This window comes from Pseudoliparis swirei, chromosome 9, assembly GCF_029220125.1.
Source record: "Pseudoliparis swirei isolate HS2019 ecotype Mariana Trench chromosome 9, NWPU_hadal_v1, whole genome shotgun sequence".
NCBI lineage: Eukaryota > Metazoa > Chordata > Actinopteri > Perciformes > Liparidae > Pseudoliparis > Pseudoliparis swirei.
In genome coordinates this window covers 15,268,178-15,282,212 of record NC_079396.1, presented here as the reverse complement: position 1 = coordinate 15,282,212, position 14,035 = coordinate 15,268,178, and the positions used below count along the sequence as shown (strand labels likewise).

The following is a 14,035-nucleotide window of genomic DNA, read 5'->3' as shown; positions in this document are numbered from 1 at the left end:
TGGCGGGAGTGCGTGATTTAAGACCGAAATGCGTGAGTCTCACGCTCAATGCGTGACACTTGAGAGCCCTGTTCTTATAACGTTCTTTTTAACGAGCACGTCGCCAGTGAATATAAATAAAGCACTAATCATTACAGCCAGACACAATGTGGAGAACTGAAACAAGTTATATGGCTTGGTTTTTGAATCATCATGGAATACGACAACAATTGCAACCAATGCTTTGAAGACGTACAAAAACTGGCGGTCGTTTTAATGAGGTGGCTTCCTGGTTGTTTGTAACAGTATGTGAGCTATGGAAATACGAATGACTTAAGAGTTAAGAATACAACATTTAATCAGAAATAATGTTATACTTGAAGAACAGTACAGCTCAGTGTATAGGTGGGTATTTTTCCATACATGCATGTCGCTGTCCCTTTAAAGCTGAAGCTGGATGGCTGCCAACACGGAAATGGTGGCGGATTTTGCCGTCTCATCCTTACTCAGGGAAACAAACACAGGACAGTTGTTCCTGCAAAACGAGGTTAAAATACTCCCACGTTTCTTATTCCGTAGTTACTGACACGTTTTTTTTGGAGCTTGCTGATTATCTGCATGTGTAAATGTCAATGGATGCAAGAGAAAAAAACATTTTCCCAATTTTATTGTTCAAAAAATAGATGTAGGCTGTAGGCTACTCGTGACAAAAAGCAACCCTTATATATACATTTTACAGATACAAAGTGCATCTGTCACATACGCTATGAAGATGTAGCCTATACTTTTCATACAACACAATCACCGTTTTCAAGGAAGTCAACAAGTTCCTCATTGTTGAACATCTTATGGCTCAACCAGTTCCTCTTCTTGAAGAACCTGAGAGGACACCCGAAGCATTAAAACAACCAGAAAAAGAGAACTTTTTTTTGTCTGAGCATGTCACAAACAGAATTGAGATGTTTCTTAGCTTTACCTTGATTCTCTTACAGACCTCAGACTTCTCCTCGGGGGACACAGGATATTTGTCAAGTTTCTTCAGCTGTGGCATTAGAATCAGTACATTCAGCCGGTAGTCCATCGTTTCCACCAGAGGATTGTCAGAAAGGACCAAAGCTTGCAGAGTGTTTGACATAAGTGCAAGGCATTGCAGGGCATTCTCATCTAAGATGACATTGCCCCTAAGAGACAAAGACAGAAGCATGTGGTTTATATCATTTTTAGTGGTGTTTCACTGAATTGATGAAAGGCTCTGATCTCCCCTGTTGGGATACAACTGTGTACCTGACATTGAGGTACTGGAGGCACTTCATGTTGGGGCTGAGGCCATCCAGAGTATCTAGCTGGTTATCTCGAAGGTGAAGGGTGGTGAGGCGCTCCAACTTCTCTAAACCCTCCAAACGCTTGATAACATTTTGGGCCTGAACAGAGCGCAAAAACACTTACATGCAATTTGTTCTCTGAGTCATTACATGAATATTAAGGCTGGTATTAAGTGATTAACCTCATCCAGTGTGGTAGTGCAATTTACCAAATAATAGTGCTTGTATTACCAGAAATAAATGTTGCAGGTTGGGAAGGTTGATGCCATCTGTGGTATCCAATTGGTTTCCCCTCAGCTCCAGAGTTACCAGGTTTGCAAAACAGCTACTCTGAAGACCAGCCACTTTTTTAATAGCGTTACCTGCCATAGAGGTTGGTACATTTAATGTCCAAGACTTTCCAAAAATATACATTAGGCACATCATATGTAATTAATTGCTAATATATATTTACATATATACAGTATATCTACTGAATGATAACACATGGCATAGTAAACCCCTTTCTGATCAAATAAATAACTTCTGTGATGTTATCATTTCTCTCATTTCAATTTATAATGATAGTTAACACTTCCTCATTTGACAGACCTCAGTTTAGGAAACTCAGACTTAGCGGTGTACATCATTAGTCATTCACATAGTGAACTCAAACACCACTTATCCTCATATAAAACCAGCAGATCAACCTGTAAGATTGAGGCTCTCCAAGGCAGGCCCGTCCAGGCCGTCCAGGTCTGTTAGCCGGTTCGCTGCCAGACTCAGCCACTGCAAGTAGGTCAACTGGGCTAACGGTTGCCCTTTGAGGCATTCCACAGCATTATTGTCAACCTACAGAGGAAGAGTTGCTATCAAGATTCACCATCAGTTAAAGTCAACGTCCTTTTATGAATGAATTAAGAGAGGTCCTTGCCTTAAGCCAGAGCAGCTGGGTGAGAGACGCCAGAGGAGAAAGATCAACAAGGCGGTTGTTGGATACATCCAGAAAACGTAGGTGAATAAAACTGCTGATTGCAGTAATGTCATTCAGTCCACTAAGTAGTACAATGATTTAAAAGGGAAAGTTAGTCTACAATTAAAGAGATTGTTACAATTATTTGGCGATGGCAGACAATTTTGTTTTTCATGTATTTTTGCTATCTTACTTGTTTTTTAGGTCCATTTTGACAAATGCATGTCCAAGTCCATTTCCAGTTCGGCAGAGCAACGACAGCCCCGCCGCCATGGTTTCTTGGGTCAAAAGGCAAACCTGTACCTATTAGACGGGAAGACATCAGGATTACATCGTCAACATCGGGGAGTAGATGTACAACAAGACCCCATCAATGTCTAAGTGTAAGCATTAGGCCCAGCTGAGACACAAGCCCCTCTACACCATGGAGCTCCAACCCCACCTAACATGTTAGCCATGAATTGGATCTCCCATGTAGAAGTTTGTGTGAAGTACTTACAAATACAGCTGTAACATGTGTGCATAAAAGGTACAAATAACACACTGAAGTAACACACTCATGCATGACCAATGATGACTTACTGCACAAATGAAAGAAGGCTGTGTCATAAATTCCTATTGGTCTCGTCAACATATGATGGTCATGATGACTTTACAGTATTTGTTGGCACTTAATATGGATTTAAATTATGTTAATTCAGTTACTTCATATTGAGTTGATATGCTACCAAATTAGCTGGATTTTAGTTAGATTACTGGATTTGTACCCTTATTATAAAAGCGTTACCGAGATAACCGTAAACCCAACCACCCATACCCTGTAGTCGTTTATTGTTCGCATATTTAACACGTGCTGGGCCCTTAGATAGAAAGGGGCGTTGTCATCCGGTCTGGACCTTCCTTCTATCTGGAGTACACTAGATTATGGGATGAGACCTGAGGCTTTTAGGATATTGTGTTCACTGCGCCGATCTAAACCACCAACCTATGGTAGTGACGTTAGTTAAAATAGTGCTCCAACATGAACGGTACTAAATGTAATAGCACACATCTCCCAGGTATCAACAGTGCACAACTTGGGACAGTAAAACTGTCTTCATTGTTAGGTTACGTTTCTTCAGTCGTGATGTCTCAGGTGAACTAGTTCGCTACTTCTACCTTCTCGTCCTCGGCTCCTTGTTGGTGCTCTTCCTCGCCCTCTTCATCCCAGACTGCGTCCTCGTCGACGTCAGACATGCTGCTCTCTTTGCTCAAGTCAGCGGCACTAATGCAACGACTGGGTTCAGTAAACTGGATCACTATGCGAAATATAACAACCACAATTTAATTTGAGGTCGAGCTTTAAGCGGGAACTAGACGCTAGAATAAGTTGTCAACTCTTTGCTTCCGGGTTTGACCGGACCGACGGTCTTCTGTGTTGCTGCTGCCATGGTAACGCAACAGCCGCAACACGCGGACACGTGAAATAAAACCAATTTGATGGGCACACGTTCAGGGAGCGAGCAGCGTGCTGTGCAACTGCACAAGATGTATGCAGCTCAAGATGTTGCACCATATTCCTTTTTTTTAAACCACCATTTTGCAGAAACATGGCTTTAGAAATGTGACATTTCAAAATATTATCAACTGTTAAAATATATTAATAGATCATGAAAATGTTATTCTGAATTACAGTAATGATGCAACAGTAAAATTAATAAAAAATAAAAAAACAGAAAGAAAAAAACACTTTCTCCAGAGATAATGATGTATTACATTAACAATTAATATGTGCAACATGACAGACACTTTTCATAGACACACTAGTTTTAGTGTGACTGTGTCCAGTTCATTAGACCTCTTCTAAAATGTATAGTCCATGCCCAGATCAGTCATTCACTGAATGACAAGCCATATAGCATTAAATTAAAAGAATCTATGGTGCATAGACAGTAATATTAGAAAATCCCAAATGTTCCCCAACCACATAACGCTTGTTTATCACACACAAGCTCTGAAGCACGTAAGAACACAAAACTGCATCATTCAATAAGAAAGCAAAAAAAGTGCATTCTGTGCAATATCCTGACATCCACTGCTACAGGATCAGTTCATGAGTGTATTACCACTGTTGAGGTAATTATAATTACAAACCAAAATTAAGAGGTTTATCTATGCGACGTTAACGGTGAAGTGTTGCGTGCTAAGCTTCGTCATTGTCCTGGGTCAGGAAGTTGAGATTTCAGGGTGAGGGCTCAGTCCACTTGCACATTGCGCAGTAGAAGCCCTTTATTCATTCCTCCGTGCAGCATCCTGGCACCAAGACTACTGCCCGTGATCCCGTCACTTAAGGGAGCAAGAGATTACAATTATTACACAAACCTAAATAAGCACACACTCTATGGCGAAAGCCCCAGGTCTTACAATAATAGTAGACAGTACACACTAATTATAAAACAAGACGGTCACCATATAGAGACATGTCTAAACATGAAAAACAAGGCAGGGTAATGTCCAGTATTTTGTAAACGACCACTTCTGCACACCCAAAACCAACTGTACACCTCAAACACACAATCAATGCTGCTTACATGGGGCTAAACTTCCTCCTTTTAGGATCAGGAGGCTCAGGTCCATCCGAAAGTCTCTGCAAGCAAAAGAAAATGAAATTAATACTTCTACAAACAGAATTAGTCCATGCAATGTTTCCCCAACTCCTCCACTCAGATCCAGAGGCTTGACCAACCTCTTTCCCTGAAGATTCCTGCTGCACTCGTCTCTGCTCCAGGTTTTGCTGAGAACAGAAAGTTAAAAGTTTAGACATGTTTACCAGAGGAATGTCTTTAGGCTACACTTTTATACAAATAGTAACGACAACAAATTTGGAAACAAGTTCCAGTGTATGTCATCTAAGTTTCAGCCAGGAATGAAAATATATATTTCTAATTTCTATGTATATCTATATTTGCAAAAGGTGTGACGTGAGAGTCAAGCGGTCTTTGTAACCACCTTATGCAGCTCGGAGAGCTGCTGGTGCCTGATGAGGGCCTCCTTGCTGGGGAACTGCCTCCGACACAGCAGACAGGCCAGTTTATCCCAGTCAGTCATCATCCCTTCCTTCTCTTCTTTGTCGCCTCCTTCTTCTTCGCTGTCAGTTTCTCCGCTGTAGGCTGGGACCAGACCCTGCTGCTGAGGAGGGGACCGCTACAGAAATAGGATGCAAGATCAAAGAATGAGGAACATAATGGATAGTCGGAGAATTGTGATATTATGCTTGAAAAAGAAAAATACAATAACTTTGACCATGCGCTTACTTCTACACTTTGTCGTATCTGGTCCAAAAAGATCTGAGGCCGTTCAGACAGTGCACCCTGCAGGACAGAAACGCCAAATCAGAGGGATGAGCTAGTCAGTAAGACATTGTCTGATCACTGCACTGGGGCAGGGTGAGTAGTTGTTGGAGCCTTAGCCAGAGTCCTCTAGACATTCTCTTCCTCCACTCGGATTCACCTGGTGCTAAGCACATGTCTCTGTGTAAGGGTCATGCACCTTTTTCTCCAGAACAGCATAGCCTGCGTCAGCACTAGCGGATTCTCGGCGGTCATCGGGGCGACTGTGGCCCGGTGCCCGAGTGTAACCGGGTGGAAGCGTTGTGGTGCCGACGGCAGGGGAGGAGGAGACGGAGCGCATGTTCTCCTTGTGTCTGTTGAGACTCTTAGCCCAGCGCTCCATATCTTTTGCAATCTATTAATAAAAAGGCCAAAAGATGAAAATCAGGCAAATATAATGTAACAAATGGAGGAATAATTACAATTGAAGCGTTGTCCATGCCAGTGGAGGCCAACAACACCTGAACAACTAAATGCAAACCAACTAAGTAGTCCTCCAACAAACACCACCTTGGTGAGGTCTGACAGCTCCACAAAATGCAAGAGGTGTTAATTAACTATGGTCATTTGGGCAATACACAATAGCATGGCACATTTTCAACTGAACTGTATTATACTGTATTGTTATTTCACCCACAAACAGATGTTTTGAATCATACATAATGAAATTGAACAGCCTTTTATGTTTATTGTGTAAGAACAAAGCAAGCAAAATAAACTTTACTGTGGAGTTTCACCTGCTATCAGAACAGTAGCTTGTACTCAGTATGTAGAATACCTGTTGAGCAGTTTTATTCTTGGGTTTGTCTTTCTTCTCCTTGCCAAGCGTAGCAAACGGTGAGTCTGAAGGGGCTTCGCCCATGCTTGAGGGAGCACCTTCAGAGTTCGACTGGCCGGCTGCAGCAGGAATGTAGGTGTGCTTCTCTCCATCCCAGTACATGTACTGCTGCGTGTGAGGGTTGAAGTAGTACTGCAAAGAGAAAGGGCACAAAACCAGACTGAAATGCTGAGGAAGACGACACATACAGAAAGTTATTGGTGCTAGCCCGGCTTTGAGACTGCTGTACATCAGACGGTCCTTACCTGGGAGTTGGGGTCATAGTAGAGGCCTGTGAGGGGGTCGTAGTAGTAGGCAGAGCTTTCGTCATACTGATATGTGGACACATCTGGCACAGCTAAATTCAAAGAAAACAGAACAAACTTTAATTGATCATAAAAAAGGTTAGCTTGACTGATTACCAGCATTTGGCTTTAAATACATTCAGATAAACAGAACTATTAGCTAGAAGGTACGCAGCCCAACACATATTTAACATGCAGTAGAAACCAGTTTGAAACAGTGGCTAGACCGACTCATCTGTCCCAAAAGGTACACCTAATACATTTCAAACCTGTAGGCAACAATGGGAACACGAAGCCTTACGGTATTGCTGGAGCTCGTGTTCAGTGCCTGGGGTCGCAGGGTGACCAGGACAAGGTTGTGGTTTTCCTACTATCTCAACCTGTGAAGAGACAGAGCTCAGTGATTAGCTCAAATAATGATATGAAATCATGCAAGAACACAACAATTACTATTGTACCTGTACTGGTGGGGTTGCTGTGGCTATGAGAGCAGTCGGTGTGTGAATATGATGCTGCTGCACGACTGCTGATCCAGATGCCACTCTGTCAGCTGCAACACACACAAACAGGTCGCTTAAGTTGACGCAAGTTCAAGTCGAATGTAAATGGCTTTATAGAATATTTGGGTAATATGTTCTATATGTGTAACATACTACCAACCTGAGGCTCCTCCTCCTGTGTGTGCTCCCACCTGGGCTGCTCCTGCAGCAGGTAAAACAGCAACCCTGACATCTGCCTGGGCCTTGAAAGTGGTGCCATCGAGCCCGGAGTAGTCGTTCCCTTCCTGGTTGTATGTGACTGCTGCCCCCTGCTGATACACTGTTGTATCTATACTCTGGCTTACACCCGATCCATTCTGAGTGGTCTGAGAATGAAAAAAAAATTAAAACAAAAATAAAAAACACATTAATATATAATCCTAAATATACAACATTTAATTAAAGAGGTGTGACACCCTCAAGTTGACTTTGCTGTAATGACAAGTCATTCAGGTTACCTGCGTGACAGCCCACTGTGCAGCAGCTATTGCTGTGCTGGCCACTGTAGCAGCACTCACTCTGCTGCCATCTGTCAAGAACACATCGCTGCAGAGAGAAACAGCACAAAGAGGCATTCAGTGACCATTTCAAAGCCATTTCTAATACATTTTCCCCATGACCAAATACTTTTAAAATTATGTGGTATTTTATATATTTTTGTTTTTGCAAAAGCAGTAATGTTGAATTGGCTCAGTTTGGATATGCAAGTGTTTACCGTTTGGAGCCTTTAGCAAACTCCACCACAATTGCTTTCCCGTCAATGGAGAGCGTCGGCTGGAGAGCCTGCAAGATCTGGAGCAGCTGCGAGGCTTCCTATTGGTCAAACAAACAAACCTGGGAGTTAGTGCGCGTGTCACTGCCTCTGTGTGCAAGTCTGTTGAGGATGAAGCATAGTTTAAAATCATCAGAACACATTACAAAAATGAAAAGATGTATAGTCTGTGGATTAATCGATGGATTAAAAATGAATGACAATTCATCCATCGAGCACTTATGTATGTGTGTGTCTGCCTCATCATATTTCTCACCACTATGGTAGAAAGCTGCAGAAAGGCAAAACCCCGGTTGAGATGCGTGTGCTTGTCCTTGATGAGGCGAACATTGGAGGGCGAGAGAGTGGCAAATGGAGCCAAAGCAGATAAGATGGTTTCCACGAATGTATGAGGGCCGAGGTTTCTGAGTATCAGAGCTGGTGCAAGAGAAGATGAGAGAACGTCATATTCTTTAACACATTATTTAATCATTTGGGTGCCAGATAATAGGCAGAGAAGAAAATACAAGTATTTGCCTTAATCTATACTACACAATATGAACACACATAAATCAACCCATCAATAAAATAGAAGAAAAATAATGTTAAATGTTCAAATAAATGTACATTTTGTCAGCTATTTTGTTTTAATGACTAAAGTATGAATTACTAAAAGTCAAAGCAATTTAAATAAGCACACCTGGTTAAACACCAGTTTTTCTGTTTAAACATTAAAATAGAAGAGATTGGCATGGTGGGACTTACTGTCATTGGCCACATCCGTCTGCTGTGTAGACGGTCCTGGACTGACAGGAGGACCAGAGGAGTGGTAGGGGAGGGGCAATGGCAGTAAGCCTTGGGCTCCCTCCTTTTGAAGACCAACAGGCAAATCGCTCTGCAATTGGGGCAACTTCAGCTCAGCCTCTGGGGAAAGACATTTACGTATTATGATATGATATGAGACAGCTTGTGTTGTTATAAGAGGAGAATAGTAGAGATATTCACAGCAGATGTGAAATGTTTTACCTGATTTAGGCACACTGCATTTAAAGCACTTCTCCCTTCTTTTAAAGTTTTGCACACCGCACTGTTGAAATGTTACACGACCAACTGTTAAAATACTTTTTTAAAGAATGAGCAACTGCATTGATTGATACACATTAATGCAATTCACAAATAAAATGTAGACTTCCATGTTTGCATGTCACACAATGCAAACACACACAACCTTGTTGCAGAGCCAGTCCTCATTGGCACGCGGTTTTGGGTCACTGTAGTGCATCGACACTCTTTGTCCCAGAATCAACAGCACTCCCTGAAAGAAAGAGAAAGAGAGGGAGGGGGAACAAAGAATGATTATCAGCAATAATTGGGCCCAACATGCCAGAGAAAGGCCTCAACTCACAAGAGATGAGAGAGAATGAAAGGGACGAGAGGGAGAGGGAAACAGAGAGAAAAAGAGAGAACTCAGGCTGAAAGAAAGGACAACAGAGAATTGCAACCTTCAGCTTTAGAAAATTGGGACGGACTGAGATGGTGTGTGTGTGTGTGTGTCCATTTTTAAAGGACAATGTGTTTTAATCAATTGTGTCATCCCTCCCCCCTTAAGGGGAAACCTTTTCACAGTTTTTCACACATCCCATCCCACTGTCACGACCTTCACCCCCCAGATGGACAAAAGATCGCTCCTAACGATGTCAAAATGGTAGATGACCCAGAAATGAAAGATTCAAAAACAAGAAAATGAAGTACTGTATTGGTTCTGATTCAAAATACAATAAAACCATGGGGGAAAATATATTCACGATGTCACACTATCCCAGAGGTGGTACTGAAGACTTTGGAGAGAGCGATAACGTGTCACTGAAAGAAGAGGATACCCCTTTAATAGAGGCGCTTCAATAGGGCAATGCTGAGCAAATGTGATTGGGAGAGTTCAGTGGTGAAAACTATGCAGTTAGGACCCAAACAGACAAGCGTCAACATGATGTAACGCGCGTTTGCCTGTTTGTGGAATTTTCTATAAGAAGAAAGAAAAGATGAATTTTCTCTCCAAGTACAAAGACCTACCTACCTCGGAGACAAAACAAATTTTTCCACTGTCTATACCATACTGGAATGTATCACGTGCATTCAGGGTATGATGTGACTGTACATTTGTCCTGATGTTAAACGATATGTCCCATTGTATGCATGTATATATGTGTATGTGTGTCTGTGTAGGGGAGAGTGACCTGGTTGGTCTCCATCCAGCGGGTGGCCTCCTGTATGACATTAAACTCGACGAAGGCGAATCCTCGGCTCTGACCTGGACACCGCCCAGCGCCATGGTAACCGAACAACAACAACAACATAACAACAACGCAGTGAGGGGTTAGTGCTTTATGTCCAGAGGAGAGAGAGAGACCCTGTATCAGCACTAATAAAATAAAGCATTGCTTCCTCTCTCCCTTGGAAATAACACACCCGACAGCTAGTTGGAAATCCACTGTCGAATTCTCCGCAAGGGTGGGAGGACGCAATGTCAAGTATCTCAACAGGGTCAAGGAAAGAGGGGGAGAGAGGGAGAATCCTACCCACTCATCAGTTTGAGCCAGAGCTTTTTGGCTTTGAATGCTGAAGCACCCAGGCACCAACAAAACACTCACCCACACACACACACACACACACACACAGGCGAACATATCTCTGCGTCAGAGTGTCGTCTGAACAATGTAGCACACATTTCAATATGTGGAATGCTCCATATTCTGTTCATGCATTACAACAGATTGAGAACACAGTATGTAACTTATTGAGATTTATATTATGTTTAAGAACACTGTACATGATATAACAATCACAAAAGGTCATCATTGAAACACGTACAACTGAGAAGGACATATTCTAAACGGTGATGAGGGAGCGGGGTGAGAGGACAGAGCAGTGCAGAGGACTGTAAGTGGGCCTGAGTTAGAGAGGCACACCTTACAGACAACCAGTGAGATAATGACCGTAATGGAAAACCTTTGGAAAAAGAAGAGCTTTTCCGAGTGGTATGGATGATGCTCACGGTGCTGAGAGGTAGCTGCAACATTCATATCCCAACACTTGCACACTCAAGAAGAGTACAACTACAATGACAAACACCATCAAATGCATTATGCCTCTGCTGCTCATTTCTCAGGTGACTGTTAGTTAGTGAGCATTGTTTAACTACTTCAACAATTACTTCACTTCAAGATGGATGAGGCAGAATCATGAGAAGGTAAAGACGATAAGAGTCAAGTTGAAAAAGAAAATGAATGCCATGGAGTGAAGATCTAAAACATACCACTGTATGCATGCATTCATGTCCTAAAGGCAATTCTAGATAGCGTGCATGTGTTGCCCTGTGAGCCAGAATTCAGACACCAGCAGATCCCAAAATAATCAAAGCAGGAATCGCAGCGAAAGCCTGTATGAGTATATAAATATAAAGGCATTCTTTGCGTCAGCTGTCAGAGGATGAAGAAAGACAGGGATAGTCAGAAAGAAGGAAAAGGAAAGGGAGAACAATTATTATTAAAAAAAGAGAAGACTGAGCCGATCAGGGAAAGTCACCTGAGAGCAGTGGAGTGGGAAGAGCTGGTAATGAGTGAGTGTGACACAAGGGGATAATGAAAACAGAAGAAAAATAACATTTAGAGGCAATGAACACGTTTTTACCTGAGGATTTGTTTCTCATGAGGCGAACTTCTCTTGGCTGGATCCCCTGCTCCTGAAGTTGCGCTCGGATCTATGAACATAGATCGAGACATTATTGCATTTTAAGCCAACGGACTTTAAAGACCCATGCAGCATCACCCGACGACTCACAAACATACACTCACCTCATTCGTGGTGACATTGGGTGGCAGCATGCGAAGCATTATGATATTGCTTGGCCTTTGGTTATTGTCTAGATCTGCACGGTAGTCCTGGTCCAACTCCTCAAGGGACAGGTCTTGAGCAGCACTTATCTCCTCTTCCCCCACTTGAATGGCCTGCAGAGAGCAGTTAAACATAATAAACAAACACATATAATTGTAGCAGTTCTTTAACCCTTGTGTTGCCTTAGGGTCATTTTGACCCGAATCAATATTACACCCTCCCCCCGCTTTAGGATTAATTTGACCCCATTCAATGTTTAATGTCGGTGTTCTTTCGGTAGTCAACAAACAAACATAAAGTGCCTCACACTTAAACTTGGAAAACAATATTAATTCTAATAATTTTCTGGAGGTTTTAATTGCTGGCGTCAAATTGAACCCAAAGGGTAAAATATGTTAGTAAATATAAAGGTAACAGGAGGGTGAAACATTGAATCGGGTCAAAATGACCCAAAGGCGGGGGGAGGGTGTAATATTGATTCGGGTCAAAATGACCCTAAGGCAACACAAGGGTTAAAGAAGGTGGACCTGCAATGGCTTACCCTCCTCTTCACAGCTGCACGGGAGAACCTGTCCTCCTCTCTCTGTCTTGCAGTATTGTACTCCATCTGTTCTGAAAGAGCCCCACCACACCCCCAGTTGCCATCCCTACCCCCTGAATGAGGGGGAATGTTCTCAGGAAAGCCTCTTCCGCCTTTCCCCCGACCTCTTTCCTGCCGACCAGCCAAAAGCTTCTCGAACTCCTGCCTGGATCCCTCCTCTTCTTGTCTCTGAAGCAATGGAGGGGCTAAATCGGTCAGCGACTGAGCGCATGGGGGCCACAGGAGCCCTTTCCCCCCACGCCCCTCTCCTCTCTGGTGAAACCCCGCACGGTCCTGGAGACAACCTGGTGAAAAGTCATGGACACCCAGTGATTGCTCTTCGTGGCCATATAGTCTGTCCTCCTCTGCTCTGACATCACATCCTGCTCCTGCATCCTCCTCATCATCCTGGCCATAGCCTCGGTAGTCCATGTCACGAAAGTTATGGTCATTGTGGGTGTTGCCATAGCGACCTGTACGGTCACCTCGCCCACCCCTGCTGACCAAGGAAGACAATGTGAGGGACACATGAGATGTACTCTTTTTGAGACAGAAAAGCACAACTAAAGGTTTAGCTCACCTCCGCTCAGAGTCCATGGTGATTCACTTCCTGGTCTGCCCTGGTTCTAGTTGGTTACAGCATTGGACATCCTAGAAGTTACATGAGATGAAATAATCAGGAGGATCATGGTGAACTATGCTGGTTGACTGATCAACCAACTCTGCTCCTCGTCTCTGCCCCACTTCTAAAGGATTACAGCGTCCGTACATCATAGTTTACTCTATTGCATGAGCAATTCAGGAGAAACGCAATACATTTAGATAGTCAACACTATTTTCGAGATAAAACCTCTCCAAAGAAGAGGTCACCTGACGTGCATCGTAGTGATGTGCACGGGTACGTTCAATAGAGGCATAAGGCATTCATTTTGATGTCGTCAGGTTAGCTGCAGCTTTGAATACTGCACACTTGACCGTATACTGATATTAAAGCGCTGCACGTCAAACCCCACACGCAACGAGTTGAAGCATGCCGCTGCATCACTAACGAATGCAATGCACATGCACAACTTAACTACTCAAAAGGACTATTCAACAATGACGTGTGGCGGTCATCTCGGTTAGCGGACAAGCTAACCATTCGAGCCTGCAGTAGGCTCCCACGTCATAGCAGAGACGCCGTCTCCAGAACCATTTGTCACCCGTTTGTAAAGACATCAACTGCAATATTTGTAAGAGGACGAACCCTTACCGGTGCAACATGTAACCAACAATAGTTATCTTAATTTCACGTCAAAGCCTAGGTGAGAAGGGTGTTTTATTTTTCACGGAATACTGTAAAATGGCCACAGCAAGACAACAACTCGGAGGGGGCGGGAACAAATACTTGACTCTGATATGTGATTCGTGGTTGGCCAGCAACGTATAAATGTCGACGGTGATTGGACAAGACAGACAAGCCAAACCAGAGCCGTATAAAGTTTGAGTTAAAAATGCTTGCTGGTCACGTCATTCACGTAGACTTAATATC

General features: G+C 43.1%; 2 protein-coding genes across 3 annotated transcripts; both read right to left on the bottom strand.

Annotated features, from left to right (window-relative positions):
* Positions 1 to 628: 628 nt before the first annotated feature.
* lrrc23 (leucine rich repeat containing 23) lies at positions 629 to 3,896 on the bottom strand. Of its 2 annotated transcripts, XM_056422813.1 has the most exons (8): positions 3,412 to 3,896; positions 2,447 to 2,556; positions 2,215 to 2,335; positions 1,991 to 2,132; positions 1,533 to 1,663; positions 1,264 to 1,400; positions 956 to 1,160; positions 629 to 858 (listed from the first exon to the last, which is right to left on the bottom strand). In XM_056422813.1, exons 1-8 carry the CDS (start codon positions 3,487 to 3,489, stop codon positions 826 to 828), a joined length of 957 nt encoding a protein of 318 aa, XP_056278788.1. In that variant the 5' UTR covers positions 3,490 to 3,896; the 3' UTR covers positions 629 to 825. The 2 variants fall into 2 exon arrangements, with proteins under 2 accessions (XP_056278788.1, XP_056278790.1); XM_056422815.1 differs by having other exon boundaries at positions 2,215 to 2,229; positions 2,447 to 3,499.
* Positions 3,897 to 3,980: 84 nt separating this feature from the next.
* Positions 3,981 to 13,865, bottom strand: rbm10 (RNA binding motif protein 10). Its single transcript, XM_056422775.1, has 23 exons — positions 13,757 to 13,865; positions 13,085 to 13,155; positions 12,466 to 13,000; positions 11,885 to 12,037; positions 11,721 to 11,790; positions 10,268 to 10,341; positions 9,262 to 9,348; positions 9,060 to 9,120; positions 8,799 to 8,957; positions 8,311 to 8,471; positions 7,998 to 8,095; positions 7,741 to 7,828; positions 7,404 to 7,608; positions 7,202 to 7,293; positions 7,045 to 7,123; positions 6,705 to 6,796; positions 6,400 to 6,591; positions 5,782 to 5,976; positions 5,547 to 5,603; positions 5,242 to 5,436; positions 4,979 to 5,026; positions 4,824 to 4,879; positions 3,981 to 4,578 (listed from the first exon to the last, which is right to left on the bottom strand). Exons 2-23 carry the CDS (start codon positions 13,099 to 13,101, stop codon positions 4,488 to 4,490), a joined length of 2,805 nt encoding a protein of 934 aa, XP_056278750.1. The 5' UTR covers positions 13,102 to 13,155; positions 13,757 to 13,865; the 3' UTR covers positions 3,981 to 4,487.
* Positions 13,866 to 14,035: the final 170 nt, after the last annotated feature.